General features: G+C 39.2%; 1 protein-coding gene across 1 annotated transcript in view; it reads left to right on the top strand.

Annotated features, from left to right (window-relative positions):
* The window catches only part of LOC126474226 (SH3 and multiple ankyrin repeat domains protein 3), a 147,900-nt gene extending 127,722 nt beyond the window's left edge, over nt 1-20,178 (top strand). The window contains exons 13-18 of the mRNA XM_050101691.1: nt 293-385; nt 2,349-2,576; nt 10,721-10,848; nt 14,309-14,557; nt 17,667-17,936; nt 18,020-20,178. Coding sequence (XP_049957648.1) covers nt 293-385; nt 2,349-2,576; nt 10,721-10,848; nt 14,309-14,557; nt 17,667-17,936; nt 18,020-19,114 — 2,063 coding nt within the window. The 3' untranslated portion in view covers nt 19,115-20,178. The remainder of the gene's footprint in view (nt 1-292; nt 386-2,348; nt 2,577-10,720; nt 10,849-14,308; nt 14,558-17,666; nt 17,937-18,019) is intronic.
* Nucleotides 20,179-20,381: the final 203 nt, after the last annotated feature.

The raw sequence follows: 20,381 nt of genomic DNA, 5'->3' as shown, positions 1-20,381 counted from the left end.
AGTACAATTCAGAAAGTGGCACTCTGAAAAAGATGTTATCAGTTCTCAGGGATGTACTGCAGCAGCTGAATGTGTTTATAGCTGTATTAGGATCTGTGAACAATAAAGTATTGTTCTGGTGTCTCTCTCTCTCTGGCCAGATTTGTTCATTACTCTTTATAACAGTATTTCCAACCTGTAATAACAGGAGAGAACATTGTAGTTACAGTCAACACCATGAATTCATTACCGTATCTATCTTTTGTTGTTTAGTTAGAAATATACTTTGAACTTGACTGTTTAATGTCCACAGGACGATCGCCAGCTCCACTGCCCCCGAGGAGAGATCCTAAAACGACATTGAGTGTGGGACGTGCAAGAGCTCGATCCATGGTTGCTGGACTAGGTAGGCTAAGTACAATATTATTACAAAAATTGAAGTGATAATTTTCTGCATCAAAAGAAAAATTCCCTTGAGAAAACTATAAAATTATGAAAGAGAATTGCTGGTCAGTACTTTTCTTTAGGGGAAAAAATGATTAATACTGCCCTTAGACATTTATAAAAGTGCACAACATTATCCTAGGTCTCTGGACTATTAGTTCCATTCTCGGGGAGGAGAGATGGATAGGTTGGGGAAGGTTAAAAGGAAGGGCAGATCACTCGGACCACAGATGAGAAGCACACGTTTTGCCTCCTGAGAGCATATATTCTCCTAATTCGTGTGTTTACTATGGCTGCACCCCTTCTCAAATTACCTTACAATGTATAGAACATGTTACACTCCACTTTTTATCAATTAAAAATCCTTTTGTAATAATCCTCTTCTAGATCATTTCAAGTGTCTGCCAGTTCAGCTCTTCAGCATCTTTGTAACACTCTCTCATGGTTCAAAAATACCCATGACCATTTGTTCTGCCCTTTGTAGCGTAGACATTCAATATCTCCTGTTAGTCCCACCTGGTAAGGGTACCACACACTTGAACAGTATTCTGGGATGAGTTCCACAATTGATCTGTAAGCAATGGAGCATGATGGCACAGTGGTTAGCACAGTGGACTCACATTCAGGTTGATGATGGTTCAAACCCATGCCCAGCAATCCTGATTTAGGTTTTCCCTGATTTCCTCAAATCGCTTCAGGCAAATAGCGGGATGGTTCCTTTGAAAGAGTATGGCCACATTCCTCCCCCATTCTTCCCTAATCCGAGCTTGTGCTGTGTCTCTAATGACCTCGTTGTTGACAGGATTTTGAACACTAATCTCCTCCTCCATCTATAAGCAATCTCCTTTGTAGAGAGATTTCATTCCCCTAGTATTCTGCCAATGAACCACAGACAGCCATCTGTTTATCTATGACAGCCTATGTGATCATTCCATCTCATACCTCTACAGATTGTTACACCCAGGTATTTGTGCAAGTTGACCAATTCCAACTGTGATTTATTAATATTGTAGTCATACATTTTTTTCATTTTGCGAAGTGCAAATTGTTAAGATGTAGAACTGGAACAGAGCTTCGTTACGATGAAGGGGCTTTTAAGGAACTCAACAGCATGCTTGTTAGTCTCTTTATCTTCAAAATACATTAACTGAAAAGAAACTTTTGCCTCAAATTTTAGAAACTAAAATAATTAACTCTGTAGAAGACACCAATTGATGGGAAATTAGAAAGAATTTTTAGAATGTCAGATACAGGAGCAAGCCTTAAGACACTACAAGTTTTTATTTAATAAGTTTACAATGTGTAAGAAAGGAGACAAAAGTGAAGATGAATTAATAGCCAGATTCTAACACCATTTTGCCATTGCTCCCACACTGCACTACTGTGCATAAATAAAGCACAATCCAGAAGTGAGAACATATTTTTTGAAAAGCTTGTTGGAGGTAATCTTAGAAGACATTGAGGATGCTAAAAGTCCAGTGCCAGCTCCGAAATTGCAGTCCCTCCTTCCTACGCTTGGCAGTCACAGGAAGAAGGAAATTGCAGTCTTGTCCAGGATGGTGGTCACTCATGCTCACGTCACTGCAGCAGGCAGATACATTATGTGCTGCTTGACTTGCCTTCCCACAAATGCATAAATTTTGTCCATTTCAGGAAAGTTAGTACTCTACTGCTTTGTGCAGACAAAGGAACCTCCAAAAGTTCCAAAAGTTAAGAGATTGAATTATGTGTTTTAATTCATGTTTCTTAGCCCTAATCTTTCAGCTATGTGGTACATAGACATCCCTCTCCTACCTCAAACCATTGTCATTTCACATGTTTCATTGTTAAGTCTCCAACATGTTGGCTTTATAATATTTCCATTCTTGGTGTTTTGGGAACAGTGTTTTCTTATTTGTTTTTTATTTATTTATTTTTTTACTCAGAAGGTGGTGGTGAGAAAGAAGACATAGATGATATTGATGGAACTGGTCTGGCGAGTGGAGGGGGAACAGCCAAGAGCAGCTCAGCTGAATCCATCCACCAGCACAGCACAGGAAGTAACAGTACACCTGTACCTCCTCGCACTGCTTCTATTCGAGCCAGACCAACCTCTAGTCGCATCACTGCAGCTGAGTTGGAAGAACTCTTTCAACGCCAACAAGGAAGTGGAGGTAAAATTTTATTACTACCACTTGGAACAACTGTAATAAGATACAATACATGTGCATGTTGTATTAGAATAATTAAAAATAGCATTGTCATTATCATTGCCACATGAAAGCCAGCTGACTGATCTGTAAGAAGAGTTGCTCTGTCGTATTAGCTGCCTTATTCACACTTGCTCTTAACAAAGCATCAATATGGCTGCTCATGTGCATTACATTCCTCTTAGGAGCAACAGGCAATTTGGTGAATACATGAAGTGAAGAAGAAGAAGAAGAAGAAGAAGAAGAAGAAGAAGAAGACGACACTATTGCATTGTGCTGAACAAGTTTGTTCCCATTTACCTGTGGTCCACATGTACTCAGCACCACTATGTTTTACTGTAAGAGTTGGCATTGATTTCAGCTGACTTCCTGGTTTTCAGTTTCGCAACAAGGTATAATGTGCTCCTATATCATTTCACCCCAACACAATGCTTTACAGAATATGTTCTCTAAAAAGAGATGCTAATGATCTTAGTGGTTTGTTTTCAGTCCACTGAGTCATCTCATTTTCAGTAGATGGCTAGCATCTGTTTATTTTCCTTAAAGAAAATTTGTTTGTGAATAAATGCCTTACAGCTGCCAAAGACAAGCATGTGTGGCCTTGCATGGCCTGTGAATATGGAACTTGAACACAAAAACAATCAACTGTACATAAATCCCATCACTGCAGTAGTGTGTAACAGATGAGCACAGTAATGAAAAAATAATCCTCTACATTTGATAGCATTTCTATACAGATAGTCAAAAAATGCTGTTAATTTACTTGTATAATGCTGTGCTGCATAATTAGTGATGACAAGGCATTGTCTCACAACAGCTGAAATATGGTATCGTGGAACCACTTCTGAAGATACGAGATCAGATTGATATTTCAAAATACAGTCTCAACAAGTTTTATCAAATTAATAGAGAAATGAAAGCAGAGGAGAATTCAGAATGTTCTCAGACAATGTCCGTTTAGTTTCCAGAAAGACATACCAACTGATTCTGCTATATTATGCTTACAGATCAAATATTGTGAGCACTAAACAATACAATGCCACCAGTCAGAATCTTTAGCAATCAGTCAGAGGCTCCTGACCATTTGTAGATCATGAAATTCTCATAAAGAAAGCAGGTGTATATTGTTAAATTGAGGAGTAAGCATGTGAGATGAATCATATCTCAGACAGAAAACTCTGAGTGTCAGTGATGGAAATGTATCGTCAGATTCACCAGCCTGGCACACAGTAAGCACTGGAGTGTCACAAGGCTCTGTGTTCGGTTCTTTGTTGTTTCTTATATTAATAAATTAGTTCCAACTCAGTAAGAGAACAAGCAAGTTTACCGTCTTTATAGATCTTAGTCACCTCTATCAACATTGTTTTCATCATGGTGTGTTCAAAAGAAACCAACAACTTTTGACTTACATATAACAACATTGACTACTGATAAACATAAAAACTGGATGTACTTCCATTCACTGTGGCCATATGGTACCAATAATTGGAGAAACTAGTTCCTGAATTCTCTTCTGAAAGCTAAAGAAACAATGACATCATGATAAATCCTTCCCTTATTAGATGTTGTTATTTGACGTTAGTCACATGGTGCAACAATGTTGGTGCAACTGTCGATTAATCATCTGAAAAGAGGGAGAGGGCTGCCAACACAAATGGAACATGTTTTCACCTGCTGCAGTTGGCAACAATTAAATGGGCTGCTGCCACTGCCCAACAACAGATTGCAAGTGAACACTACACTGTTTGAACACTGCAGTGAATCAACATTTTCTTTTGATGCTTTGACAACAGCAAACCATTTACATGTGACATAGAGAGCTTTAATTGGAGGAAATAGGGTCCAAGGTGTGAATTGTTATTAAAAAATTAACTTCACATTAGTTAGCTGTCAAAATTTTATTGACCCTTCAAGTTCTTTTCATATGAGTAAAGAAGGGAACCAGGAGAAAAATGCTCCCATCAGAGCACAAAAAAAGGTGAATATGCTCCAGTTTGAAAGACTGACTTAAAAGTGGGTTACCAGGGCCTCATTCTACCTTCCTCAGCACCTTTAAAAATTTCCCAAAAATTTTGGCATTTAAACATACTAACAATTTTTATGCTGAGAGAGAAAGATACAGTGGCAGTGGGAAAGAGGTGGAAAAGTAATAAATGCTGGAAAATAGTACACAGGGGTTGTGATATAGAAAAAGTAAAGGAAACAATGGCAGTGTAAGAGAAAGAGGAGGACACAGTGGCTGTGGAACAGAGTTGACAGTGACAGAACAGTGCTAGGAAATGAGTGAAGGAGGGAGTGCTAGTGGGAGAGGAATAAAGAGAAGGAGAAACTAGAAGTGGGTAAGAGCCAGTAATAAAGAGAGACATATTCTGCGATAGTGATAAGGAGGAAGAGAGAGGTAGTGACAGGGAGAAGAGACAGCAGCAGTGGGAAGGAATGAATGAGATAGTAGCAGTAACAAAGAACAAGTGAGAGCTAGAGAATACAGTAGTAGTAATAGTAGTAGTAGTAGGACAGAAAGAAGGAAACTGTGGCTGTGAGACAGGAGACAGTGACAATTATAGAGACACAAAGAGATAATAACAATGAGTTGGGCTAAACGAGTGAGTAACAATGGGCAAGTGAGAGTGGATGGGTATGAGTGACTTGCAGCGATGAGCTATTGGATGTGAGCGAGTCACAGGTAGGAGAGCTCATGGAAGTGAGAGACGAATTGTATGTTAAAAAGATGGCAAATATGTTTGCATGGCAAATTTTTTGGAAAAAAATTTGAAGCTGCTGAGGAAGGTAGAATAAGGCACCTGGTACTCCACTTGTCAGTCAGTCTTGTAAACCGGAGAAATTCATGTCTTTTTGATGGAGCATTTTTCGATGTTGTAGTCTTCTGTCCAAAGAGTGCTCTGATGCAGCTTTCCATGCCACTCTAGCCTGTGCACGCCTCTTCATCTCCAATTAACTATTGCAGCATACATTCTTCTGAGTCTGCTTACTGTACTCATCTCCCTCTATGTCTTCAACCCCCCACCCCAAACTTCCCTGCAGTACTAAATTGGTGATCCCGTGATGTCTCAGAATGTGCCCTATCAACCAATCTCTTCTTGTAGTCAAGCTGTGCCACAAATTTATTTTCTCCACTATTCCATTCAGTGTGTCCTCATCAGTTACTTGATCTACTCATCCAATCTTCTTCATTCTTGTATTCTCTTGTTGCTTAAATTGTTCATCATCTACATTTCACTTCTATATGTGGCTACACTACATACTAATATTTTCAGAAAAGACTTTTTAACAATTAAATCTATATTCAAAGTTAACAAATTTCTCTTCTTCAGAAACGCTTTCTTGCCATTGCCAGTCTACATTTTATATTATCTCTACTTCGGACATCATCAGTTATTTTGCTGTCCAAATAGCAGAATTCATCTACTACTTCAAGTTTCTCAGTTCTTAATCTAATTCGCTCTGCATCATCTGATTTAATTTGACTACATTCCATTACCCTTGTTTTGTTTACGTTGAGGTTTATCTTATATTCTCCTTTCAAGACACTGTCCATTTCATTCGGCTGCTCTTCCAAATCCTTTGCTGTCTTTGACAATATTACAATGTCATCAGCAAACTTCAGTGTTATTGTTTCTTCTACCTAGACTTTAACTCCTTTATTTACTGCTTGCTCAGTGTACAGATATCAGGGATAGGCTACAACATGGTCTCACTCGCTTCTCAACCACTGCTTCCCTTCCATGCTCCTCAACTCTTATAACTGTCATCTTGTTTCTGTACAAACTGTAAATAGCCTCCAGAATGAGATTTTCACTCTGCAGCGGAGTGTGCGCTGATATGAAACTTCCTGGCAGATTAAAACTGTGTGCCCAACCGAGACTCGAACACGGGACCTTTGTCTTTCGCGGGCAAGTGCTCTACCATCTGAGCTACCGAAGCACGACTCACGCCCGGTACTCACAGCTTTACTTCTGCCAGTATCTCGCCTCCTACCTTCCAAACTTTACAGAAGCTCTCCTGCGAAGTTCGAGTCTCGGTCGGGCACACAGTTTTAACCTGCCAGGAAGTTTGTAAATAGCTTTTTGCTCACTGTATTTTACCTCTTGTATCTTCAGAATTTCAAGGAGAATATTCCAGTTATCATTGTCAAAAGCTTTCTCTCAGTCCATAAGTGCTATAAACGTATGTTATCCTCTAAGATACATTGTAGGATCAGTAGTGTCTCACATGTTATTACATTTCTCTGGAATCCTAACTGTTCTTTGCTGAGGTCAGCTCCTATCAGTTTTTTCCATTCCTCTGTAAAGAATTACTGTTAGTATTTTGCAACTATGACTTATTAAACTGGTAGTTCGATTGTATTCACACCTGTCAGCAACTGATTTCCTTGGAATTGGAATTATTATATTATTCTTGAAGTCTGAGGGTATTTCACATGCACCATACATCTTGCTCACTAGATGGAAGAGTGTTCTTGTGGCTGTCTCTCTCAAGGCTATCAGTAGTTCTGACGGAATGTTGTGTACTCCAGAGGCCTTGTTTCAACTTATATCTTTTATCCTATCCCATCTTCATCTATGTCCTCTTCCCTTTCTACAACATTGCCTTCAAGTTCTTCTTCTTTCTATAGACCCTCTGCATGCTTCTTCCACCTTTCTGCTTTCCCTTCTTTGCTTAGGACTGGTTTTCTATCTGAGCTCTTGATATTCATACAGCTGCTTCTGTTTTCTCCAAATACCTCTTTAATTTTCATGTAGGCAGTATTTATATTTCCCCTAATGATATATTTTCTAGACATTTTTGTTCCCTTCCATCTGCTTCATTTGCCAAATTTTTATATTTGCTCCTTTCACCAATTTAATTCAGTAGGATTTCTGCTAGGCTTAGTCTTTTTCCCATTTTTGATCCTCTGCTGCCTTCACTATTTCACCTCTCAAAGTTATCTATTCGTCTTCTGTTGCATTCCTTTCCCCAGCTTCAGTCACTCTTTGCCTAATGCTCTCTCTGAAACACTCAGTAACCTCTGTTTCTTTCAACTTATCCATGTCTCATCTCCATAATTTCCACCTTTTTTGGAATCTATTCAGTTCTGATATGCAGTTTGTAACCAATAAATTGAGGTCAGAGTCCAGATGTGCCCCAGGAAATGTCCTAACAGATTAAAATTTGGTCCAAAATCTCTGTCTTACCATTAAATAATCAATCTGAAACATTCCAGTGTTGCCATGTCTCTTCCACTTATACAACCTTTTTTCATGATTCTTAAACCAAGTGTTAGCAATGACTGAATTATGCTCATGGAAAATTCTCCCAGGCTGCTTCCTCTTTCATTCCTTTCACCCCAGTCTATAGTCATGTACTATTTTTCCATTTCTTTCTTTTCCTGCTGTTGAACTCCAGTCATCCAACACAATTAAGTGTTCGTCTTCCTTAACTATCTGAGTAATTTCTTTTTATATCATCTTACATTTTTTCAATCTCTTCATTGTTTGTGGAGCTAGTTGGTGTATAAACTTGTACTATTGTGATGGTTGTGGGTTTCATGTCTGTCTTGGCTATGATAATGCATTCATTGTGCTGTTCATAGCAGATTTGCCGCATCCTGTTTTCTTATTTATTAAACCTACTCTTGCCCTACTCCTATTTGATTTTGTATTTATAACCCTGTATTCACCTGACCCAGAGTCTTGTTCATCTTGCCACCAAACCTCACTAATTTCCACTATATCTGATTTAGACCTATTCCCTTCCCTTTTCAAATTTTTTAACCTACCTGCCTGATTAACAGACCTAAGATTCCATGTTCTGATCTGTAGAACACCAGTTTCATTCCTCCGGATGATGATGTCCCCCTGAGTAATTCCCACCCAGAGATCTGAATAGGGGTCTATTTTACCTCAGAACATTTTATCCAAGTGGATGCTATCATCATTTAACCACACAGTAGAGCTGCGTGCCCTCAGGAAAAATTAAGGCTGTAGCTTCCCCGTGCTTTTAGCTATTTGCAGTAGTAAATATACCCTGTGGGTTGCCAGGAGCAATTTCTATGATGCTTCATCAGATGTTTGCAATTTCGTTTTCACACTCATAGCTGGAGTCAGCTGAAACAAATCCTGTGCATCTGTCTCTCATACAATGCCCAACATTACGAAAAGTGTTGGTTTGTTTCCCATTACAAACAGAATGATTTTTAAATCAGGATTTTACATGTCCATTTGGTAGAGCAGTTCCAAATTAGTCTAGTGTGTTATTCATTTAATCAATATGTATGAAAAGGAACAGTAAAACAAGAAGGATAATGAGTGCTCCAGCAACAGAGTAGCACATTTGCATGGCGGTAGCACTCAGCATGAGCCAGAGCGGTGCTGTCACTGCTGGAGTACTGAATATTCTTCTTGTTTTACTGTCCCTGTTATTACACATTAATAAAATGAATGTCGCACTAGACTAATTTGGGATCACTCTCAAATGTGCATGTAAAATTCCACATTGAAAACCATTTTGTTTGTTACTGGAAACAAACCAACACTCTCCATCAATCCTGGGCATCACATAAAAGACATGATGAGCAGTATTTACTTGGTCTGACTCCAACCACATGTTGCAAAAATGAAATTGCAAATATCTGGTGAAACACCAACAGCCTTGCCGCAGTGGATACACTGGTTCCCGTGAGATCACCGAAGTTAAGCGCTGTTGGGCGTGGCCGGCACTTGGATGGGTGACCATCCAGCCGCCATACGCTGTTGCCATTTTTCGGGGTGCACTCAGCCTTGTGATGCCAATTGAGGAGCTACTCGGCCGAATTGTAGCGGCTTCGGTAAAGAATACCATCATAACGACCGGGAGAGCGGTGTGCTGATCCCACGCCCCTCCTATCCGCATCCTCCTCTGAGGATGACACGGCGGTCAGATGGTCCCAGTGGGCCACTCGTGGCCTGAAGACAGAGTGCTTGCTGAAACACCACAGAAAATGTGCCTGATGATGCACACACGCACACACACACACACACACACACACACACACACACACACACACACAGAGAGAGAGAGAGAGAGAGAGAGAGAGTTAAATCAGTGATAGCATGTAAGACATTCATGACATATACAAGACTGTTCTGTCACATCAGTATGCTGCCCACGTGATGACTCCACAACATATTTCTATGTATAAGTACATGAAGTAATTTGACACAGTTTGAGTGCCAAAGCTTTTTATCTAGTTTGCTTAACAATTGTGCTTTGTGCTGATTGTTTAGTGGCGAAATGAAAATTTCTGCTTTTGATTTCAAATTATCGTTTTTTACCCATGCCTCTACTTCTCCAAGTGTCTGCTCTGATAAGCATCCATGTTGCTCTGGTAGGTGTAACTGTCATTCTGTTTTTCCATTTTGAGGAAGAAACAACTGTACTCTATTTTATGCTGGCTGTGGACTGTCGTCACTGTCAACAGAACACTTGCTTTCAGATGCAGTGCTGACATGATCTTCAAACTGTGAAAGTGTTCCTCATCTGTTCAGGAACTTGCTAGTTCTGCCAAGTCAGTGATCTAATTGCCATGGTGTCACAAATCAGACTGAGCAAAACAATGAAGTTTTGAATAATTGAGAAGTGCATAACAATTTCTTGGACAAAGTAAGAAACAAGCCTTTTGTTGTAAACACAGAGGCTTTGTTGATCATTCAGAGTATGCTGGAATGATACAAAACGTGATTATCAAAACTTATAACAGAAAACTAAAAAATATTTGACATTAAAAAGAATCATATTTATGTTGGGTCATTGTGACCTGAATGTAACACGTCGCTGGTAAGGTTTATGACCACTCAATGTGAAATATTTAAACACCTTTTCTGTACACATATTGCTCATGCACTTTCAGACAGATTCGACAAATTTCATAAAGTTATCTTGGTATTTAACTATAATCTATAACCATTTTGGGTCATATGGAAACCAAACAGAACAGCAGGATTAAAACACTTTTTTCAGTCCTACAGATTTAACTGTAGTTATAATATCTTAACCTAACTATTAATTTATAACCTCAGTTTTTCTGCTACCGAATTTTTTTAATTTTTTAATTTTTTTTTAATTTTTTGCAGCATCATCAGAAGTTATGACTTCCCACTTCCAAGTGCCAACTCCTGGTGGTGTATCACAACCATCTTCTCCAGCACGGACACCTCGTGTCTATGCCAGTGTGGCAGAGATGAAGCGTAGCAAGGGGAAGGTAAGCAACCTTAAAAGATTTGCACAGTGGTGAACACCCACCCACACACACACACACACACACACACACACACACACACACACACACTGAGGAACATTTTAAGATATGTAAATTCATATTGACAGTCTTTTTTTGTTTACTCTGTTGTGTTATATTTACTCTGTGGTTATATGTGTTCTGGGGTGTGTAGTTGATATAAACAAACCGATTAATTAATAAAGCATTGTTTCAGAAACATTTCGCATTTATATTAAAAAAATGCTCAACAAAATGTTGTGGGCCCAGGCACAGGTGTGAAGGTAAGGTCTTATAAATGTTAAAATTGAAGTCATGTGCTGAAATCGAGACCCGGTTCATAAGTTATGCATGTGCCGATCATTCATATTTTGCCGATTGATCATTTTTGCTTGCAGACTGCCGATATTTTTTTCTCTCGCTCAAAGCTAGAAATGTTGTGGCTGGTAATAACTAACATCAGTGGGCTTCAAATGTAAAGTCTCCGAAAACAGTGTTAGCCAAAGTGCAATTACAAAATTACACAAAAATGTAATTCTTTGTGAATTGCTGCTAGACATACAGAGTCATCTGAAGTGTTCTAGGATTAGCTCTGAGTGAGCCGTGCATTACAAGATGGTGTAGTTTTTCAGTCTAACATATGCCTATGCAGTTACGTAAATTTGAAAAACTTCGTAAGAGACACTAAGTTTCCATATGGCACGCAAAAGAGTTCATAATATTGCAGCATATTGGCATCTTTCCATCAAGTACATCTCAAGAGATGATTTGAAGAATTTTTTCACATTTCTACACCCGATGGAGAACATGCAACAATTACAGCACTGTCTAACCCACATTTTAAAACAAATAGTTCGCCCACATTGTCCTCCATAACCCAGGGAGGCTTACAATGAATAACAGACCTATAATGTCCAAAGAAATGATGAAGAAATCTTATGACTAGTTTCAAATGAAGCTGTGACAAAAAAGAAAATTTATTTTTAGGTTTCGAATAGTATTTGGTAGATAAAAAGATGTGGAATCACACCAAAGTTATTTGCCAAAAAGTCATTGGAATTGATGATTATCAATTTTTCTCTGCAGAAGATCATGATTTGGGTTCTTACATAGTTATCCAGAAATACATGTACAGGTACAACAAACTGCCACATATATGGCATTTGCGGAATATTTGTTTTTATGTATTTTCTAATGTGCTGCAATGGAAACTTTCCAATATCAAATAAATTTTCTGATAAGATGTTTCAAAATAAAAAAAAAAAAAAAAGGTTTTTCTACAAAACTAATCTAACCACAGTTCTTTTATAAATGAAAAAGAAAATTGAGTAATCAATGCATTTAGATGCGAAATTTGTCCATTACTCATAACTTTTTTTCGCAGATGATGAATAAATGTTTTTATTTGTGTAAATGGATAACATTCTGAGTAAATATTTTTGTTTGTTGTCCACATATTTAACAATTTCTATTCGTTATTCATCATCTGAATAAATTCTGCCCAACTTTGGTTGCAGTGCCTCTGTAATCAAATACAATGGAAGACATGACATGAAACCTGCATAGTACTTGACAAGTCCCAGTTCTGAATCCAATTTCACCAGGAAATGATATTATTTTATTTTTATGTCTAAACTGACCACAAATCTACTTTTGAAGCCATTTAACCTCGCAATACATTTTTGTGTGTGTTGCCACTTTCAAGATAAAAACTATCTTAACTGCAGTATAGTTACGAACAAGTTAGAATCTGACACGTGTCCTACTAAAAATTAATGTTCTATGTCAGTTGTATTATTTTCACTTTTATTCTTTGGTACCTGAGCCCTGTATCCAGTATTTGGCGAAGTCGTGCACCAGTAGTCTTTTGTATACTTGGGCCCCCAGCCACTACACATTTATTAAAAGAAGTCATTTTCCTGCATAAACTGATTTCATATTTGAAATAAAACATTTTATTTCATTATTAAAAATTAGTTAATTTTGCCCACTTTAATGTTATCAAGCTACATCATGCCAAAAATTGTGTTATGCTTACAGCAGTTTATGGTCCACGCAGCAAAATCGGAAAAAGTCTTTATGACATCCCTAATTAGAGTTCACCACAATCACATATTTGAAGTTCATGGGTAAATTAAGAAAGTGCAACCTATATGCTGGTTGAAACTTCCTGGTAGATTAAAACTGTGTGCCAGAACGAGACTTGAACTCGAGACCTTTCCCTTGTATGAGCAAGTGCTCTATCGACTGAGCTACCCAAGCATAATTCATGACCCATCCTCACAGCTTTACTTCCACCAGTACCTTGCCTCCTACCTTCCAAACTTCACAGAAGGTCTCTTACAAAACTCACAAGGCTGGCGCTCCTGAAACAAAGGATATTGCAGAGACATGGATTAGCCACAGCCTGGGGGGGTTGTTTCAAAAACGAAATTTTCACTCTGCAGTGGTGTGAGCGCTGATGTGAAACTCCTTGGGAGATTAAAACAGTGTGCTGGACTGAGCCTCGAACTAGGGACCTTTGCCTTTCAAGGGTAAGTATTCTATTGACTGAGCTACCAAAGCAAGACCCACGTCACAGCTTTACTTCCACCAGTAGCTCATCTTCTTCCTTCCAACTTCACAGAAGCTCTCCTGGGAACTTTCAAGACTAGCACTCCTGGAAGAAAGGATATTGCAGAGACATGGCATAGCTGCAGCCTGGGAGTAGAGAACTTGCCTGCAAAAGGTAAAGGTCTCGTATTTGAGTCTTGGTCTGACACACACAGGAAGTTTCATATCAGTGCACACTCTGTTGCAGAGTGAAAATTTTGTTGTGCATATGCAGGTTTCATCACAGTGCCAAAATTCATAGCACGTTAAAGTAACCCTGCTTTACTCTTGAACTGGAAACATATTTGGTGTGATCAGTAACTTAAAATCATATAGGATGCATATCAGTGAACTTAGGACAGGAACATATGGTGAGCCCTACAAAGTATAGAACATACAGCAGAGACCTCTTCAAAAATATTGGTATTTTGACAACTGCATTATAATTTTAGGATTAAAAAACAGTCTCTATAAAGAGATCAACGGTTTAATGTCAAAATGGCGAGGCATCAGATACATGGACACACATAATTCACCAATGTAATAATTAAGTTGTGAAAATGTAGTGAGCTTAAGAGTAAATTAGAGAAATTGTTGTATACCAACTTTTCATATTTCATTGAACAGATTGCAATACATTACATGAATCATATTTCATGGAGAAGAGTTTTTGGTAAAAAAAAAGGAGATGTGTATGTTTTAAAATGCAATAGAGTAATTTCCAAAATACATTTTTATAGTGTGGCCCAGAAACATGTGTAACGAGAGAGAGAGAGAGAGAGAGAGAGAGAGAGAGAGAGAGAGAGAGAGAGAGAGAGAGGTTACTGTATAGCTTGACCTTGTTTTATTACAGACAAGTTCCAGAGTTCGTTTCTTCAATGGTGGCTCAGACTTGCACAGAGACTTCCACAGTACTCCTGACCTTGCAAGAAATAGTGCACTAATAAATGGTTCAGTGCCTGTGGATAACAGAGTTCCTAAGGGACACCGAAGCCAGGAAGATGTTGCAGCTCTGATGATGTTGGGAGGAGGTCTGGTTACAGGCAGGCCTCCACTGCCACCACCAACACACCCACCACCACCTCCACCAATAGGTCAATTGGTAAGTATTCAACTTGTCGAGGTTACTGCTGCTCCGTGTGTTGTGCAGTCATACTAGAGGATTTTGAATAATTGTTGTTCTCGTATAAGGAAGTGAGAGTAACATCATACATGACAGTTTTCACTAATTCAAATATTGCTCGTTCTTTAGGATGGATTAAACAGTGAAAAATCCAGGATGGAATGTAACAATATTATGAAAATCAAAGTTACTACTCGCCATATAGCGAAGATTCTGAATCACATATAGGCACAACAACTGTCCCTTATTTGTGACAGTTTTTTTTGTTATGTCTATCTGCGACTCAGCATCTCCTCTACTTGGTGAGTAGCAACTTTCCTTTTCATAATATTGTTGTAGGATGGAATATATATTTGTATTTTAACTTTTTATTGCTTCAGAAGCCGTACACTTCACACTGAGCAATGTTGTCTAGGTACAGGCCTAGTGTAGAAGGTGTATTGTTTCCTTCCTTCATTGTGTTAACCAACTTTACAGAGGATATGTAAGTATTCAGAACTATGCATGAGCTCTGAGCTACGGCTAGTGCTCTTCATATAAACTGGATTTGTACAGCTGAAAGTCAGTTCAAGTGTGCCAGGCCTCTCATTATTTTGTACCATTCAAAATAGAAACTCCCTCAAATAACAAAAAAAGATGTCAACCAGACAAGGAGTAGAACAAGCAAGAGTGCTGTACACATGCACAAAATGTTTTCTGTAATCTCAAAGAAGTTGTATAGATACTGGGGAGTCCTCACCAGGACATATCGAAACAACATTGGCAACACTTAAGTGTGTTGTGTGGAATCCTAAACCTATCATTCTTCAACAAGCAATATTCATTTGGAAATGCAAAGTTAACGTGCTGCCAGGTGTTGAAATTTGAGAACAATATTGTCTAAGATTCTACACATTTTACTTTGCATCTTTAGTATTTATATTGCCTATTTGTCATCAGAATAAATAAGGCATTGCACTACACCTTTCCAAAGTAGTAGTCCACATCATAATTAGGTAGTTGGTATCATGCATCAACACGGTATTGTTTATAACAGCTGTATGACATGTCCCTGTTGTATCCTGCAACTAGTGTTGGTGAGTTTGAGTGCTTTGAATTTAGTGTTGCTGCATGTGTGTACTTACAGCAACCATCAACTTTATAAGCATGAGCTGACCACCAGAGGCTGCCTGTAGGCAGCGTGCACATGGCACTGTCTCTTCCATGCTGTCTACTGGCGACTCGCACCTGTATCACCTGTATACGTGCTGAGCAGCACTGACTCACTCTCAATATGTTTTTTTAGTTTGTACCACCCACATCAGTTGTTCTGTGTATCACTTATGTTACACCTTCTGTATGATTCTTTTGTCTTGTTATGTGTTGTGTCACATGAGGCTTATTTCTGTTATTGTTCAGAGGTTTATGAATAAAGCCATATATGTGTTACATGGATCAGTTTCACATCTTACTTGGTTACTACACAATTGGTGACAAGTTTGGAACAATTTCTGTGTGTGTGCTGTCGTCAAGTGCGTTTTCATCAGGTTGACCTTAAGATTGCTGTACACACTGGTACCTCTAATATCCAGTAGCACGTCCTCTTGCATTGATACATGCCTGTATTCATCATGGCATACTATCCACAAGTTCATTAAGGCACCGTTGGTCCAGATTGTCCCACTCCTCAACAGCGATTCGGCGTAGATCCCTCAGAGTGGTGGGAAGGTCACATTGTCCATAAACAGCCCTTTTCAATCCATCCTAAGCATGTTTTGACAGGGTTCATGTCTGGAGAACATGCTGGCCACTCTAGTTGTGCGATGTCGTTATCCCGAAGGAAGTCATTCACAAGATGTGCAGGATGGGGGCGCGAACTGTCGGCCATGAAGATGAACGCCTCCCCAATACACTGCCGATATGGTTGCACTATCGGTCAGAGGAAGGCATTCATGTATCGTACAGACTTTACAGCGCCTTCCATGACCACCAGCGGCATATGTCGGCCCCACATAATGCCACCCCAGAACAGCAGGGAGCCTTGACCTTGCGGCACTTGCTGAACAGTGCGTCGAAGGCATTCAGCCTGATTGGGTTGCCTCCAAACACGTCTCCGACAATTGTCTGGTTGAAGGCATATGCAACACTCATCGGTGAAGAGAAAGTGATGCCAATGGTGAGCGGTCCATTCGGCTTGTTGTAGGGCCCATCTTTACTGCGTTGCATGGTGTCCATGGTTGCAAAGATGGATCTTGGATGTCGGGAGTGAAGTTGTGCATCATGCAGCCTATTGCGCACAGTTTGAGTCATAACATGATATCTTGTGGCTGCACAAAAAGCATTATTCACCATGGTGGCATTGCTGTCAGGGTTCCTTCAAGCCACAATCTGTAGGTAGCTGTCATCTACTGCAGTAGTAGCCCTTGAGCGGCCTGAGCGAGGAATGTCATCGACAGTTCCTGCCTCTCTGTGTCTCCTCCATGTCCGAACAACATCACTTTGGTTCATTCCGAGATGCCTGGACACTTCCCTTGTTGAGAGCCCTTCCTGGCACAAAGTAACAATGTGGACATGATCGAACTGCAGTATTGACTGTCTAGGCATGGTTGAACTACAGGCAACATGAGCTGTGTACCTCCTTCCTGGTGGAATGACTGGAACTGATCGGCTGTCAGTCCCCTCTGTCTAATAGGTGCTGCTCATGCATGGTTGTTTACATCTTTGGGCAGTTTTAATGACATCTCTGAACAGTCAAAGGGACTGTGTTTGTGATACAATATCCACAGTCAATGTGTATCTTCAGGAGTTCTGGGAACTGTGGTGATGCAAAATATTTTTTTCATGTGTGTGTGTATTTATAGTGAATGTGTAATGGAACAGTGCAATTTTAAATGTTTCGATTCTTTTTTAATCAAAGCTGTACTGGGTCAATATTGCCTTCATGAAATGTCACAGCGAAGCAAAGCTTAGAATTCATATTTTATTAAAAGATGTTCTTAATATCATTCTTTTGTATGAGTGTAAATTTGAAATTATTGAGTCCATGTGTTAAACATTTCTATTTGATAAAAGGGAAAGCAATACTAACAATTAAACTCAATATTTTCAGGTGAAAGTAGATATTTCAAGAGGTACTCAGAAGCCAGCATCATCAGTTCTGACAGTTGGTAGTGAATATGCTAATATGTCAGCCAGTAATATCAAGCCCGATACAGCAACACCTCGTAGTAGCAGCGGCACAAGTAGTGACAGTGGTTCAGGTAGCATCATGTCCAGCTTCAGACCAGCAAACAGTGCCAAACTCTATGCATCACCTGAAGATGTAAAGACAGTTGGATACCGTTCTCGAAGTCTGCCTGCTCATTCTGCTCGACCTCAGGTAAATTTATATCCATTATATACATCAATGACTTACAAATGTGCTCCTACTACACCCTTAATTTGGTTAAATTAATGTTTCAGGTTAGGAAATCTCACAGTCTTAGATCTGCCGCTTCATCTTTTAAGCCACCATCACAGATGACGACAGTTCAGACTGCTGTTAACAATACGAACCCCTATTCGACTACTAACAACAATGCAAATCCTTATGCTCAACCTATACGAGCATCACGAAGTCACAGCACAGCTGGCAGCAAGGAGAGCACTAAGGGGAAGTCCAAAACAAAGACAATACCCACGAGTTCTTCAGCAGCAAATCTTTCGGCAGCAACTGGTAGCGGTGGTGGAAGCAGCAGCAGTAGTAGTGGCCCCCCACCTATTCCAGAGCCCGATTATAGCCTCAGTGAGAGCGAACCAGATGTTGATGATGAGAGTGATAAGGACTTAGAAGAGAAGGCCACGGTAAAAGTAGAAACCAGTGGTAATAGCAATGCCAGCAGTGGCAGTAGCTCTTCGAGCACATTACCACACAGTTTCAGTGTAGAAGAGATTCAGAAGGTTCGCACGCAGCTAAAGAGCTCAAAAAGTTACCCTAATGATTTTCTGATGCTAAACCCAAATTCCGGTGGTGGAGGTGGTGAGAGTGGAGGTAGTGGAGGCGGAGGAGAAGAAGGCGGTGGTGACAACGGTGGTGGCAGTAATGGTGGTGGTGAAGATGGTGACAACTCTTCGAGTGGTGTAAGTTCTGATCAGGAGGTTCCTGTTGGACCACCTTGTGGTTTTGATGATGGACGATCTTCTGAAGGCTCCGGAAGTTCTACTGGTGAGGACCGCAGCGTTCAGAGTGAGACTACTGCCAAGCAGCAGAATCCCACAGTTAATAGACAGAGAGTAGTAATCACAGGTGGTGGTATGCTAACGAGAAACGCGGTCTCTCTTGCACAGCTCCCACCTCCTCTTGAAGGTGAAGGAGAAGGCGATGGAGAACTTGTAGTTCCACCACCACCAGAATTTCTTGGTGGAATTGGAAATGGAAACAATGGTGCGACAACTGAAGAAGTACTTGCACCACCTCCACAATTTAGTGACAATCGATTAGTGACTAGAGTAAGGATAGTAGGGGCCGTACCGAAACCTGGAGCATCTGCTGCCAGTGCGAGGCTACATAGCCAGTGAAGTCATTATTAGTTTATTACAAAAGACACTAACTTCTAAGAGACTGACATTTTTACTCAATATTTTTTCTGAATTTTTTCCAAGTCTATATTTAGGCAGTACACATGTTAAAATAATTAACTTAAAAAATAAAAAAAAGAAATATATAAAAGATCTTGAAACAGTTATTTCTGTTTCTCCTCAAATGCATTTATGCTACAGAGATTAAATAATAAATAACAACGAAGAGCTGTTTTAGCCTCACAGGGAATCCTGTTTAATTTCCTGCCTTAGAATGGAATGACTGTAAAAACTGTAAAGACAAAACATGTAAACTGACAACTAAATTTAGTGTACGTTTAAGGATTTGTAGTTGTGCACAGTCTCCTGTTCATCGTCCAGTACCTAAATTAATAATGTCTGCTGTGTTGCGTTGCTAATTAACTAGAATAAAGTGTTGAAATGTATGAATAATTGTAATTTTTTATGTATAAAATGCTGTTAGTTAGTAATGTGGTAATTTACCTTAAACAGACAGAGAAGAAATGCTCAAAGAGATTTTTCACCTGAAGATTGCTGCAAGACGCAAATCTATTTAATAGAATATTACATTCCATCTTAAGTAGATATGTCTATTTATAAGGGAATACTCTGGAACTGCTTGAAGATATAATGGATTTATCCAGTTTTGCATGTAATACTTCAAAATATGGCCAAAGTACTCTTCACTGTTACTGTTCAGTAAAGCAAACAATATAGCCGACTGTATAGTTGAAAATGTACAGAGATTATAATGCACAGAATTGTGAGTAAATACTGGGAAAAATTAGTTCTGTCCATGCCTGATGAAATTTTATGGAAAACTATTAGCTGTGTATAATAAAGTGAATTGTTTGTACTACAGACAGCACATTGTTGCCTCATCACCGTGTTTGAGCATTTGCAATTTCCTACAGATTTTGACAGATTTCAGAAGAGTTCCACAAAAATACCCAAATGATATTTTCTTGTCAGTTTTTAAGATTGATGTTTATGTGTAGTTTTTGTTATAATTTTCAAAGTAAATAAAACATAACTATGGAAAATGTACTGTGTAGACCTATGATCCAAACCCTCCATGAATAGCTTCTCAATAATTAGATGAATGGTTTTAATGAGGTGATTTCTTCTCGGTAGTGCAGTATGTGTAAGCACAATAGAAGACTGAGAAAGATACATAATTGGAAACTGAATACGGGCCTCTGTTTGTAGACATAAAGTGTACCATGAACTGAAACCAAGTACCGTA

Source organism: Schistocerca serialis, chromosome 4, assembly GCF_023864345.2.
Source record: "Schistocerca serialis cubense isolate TAMUIC-IGC-003099 chromosome 4, iqSchSeri2.2, whole genome shotgun sequence".
NCBI lineage: Eukaryota > Metazoa > Arthropoda > Insecta > Orthoptera > Acrididae > Schistocerca > Schistocerca serialis.
The sequence above is the reverse complement of the archived record's forward strand: the minus strand, read 5'-3'. Positions and strand labels throughout refer to the sequence as shown.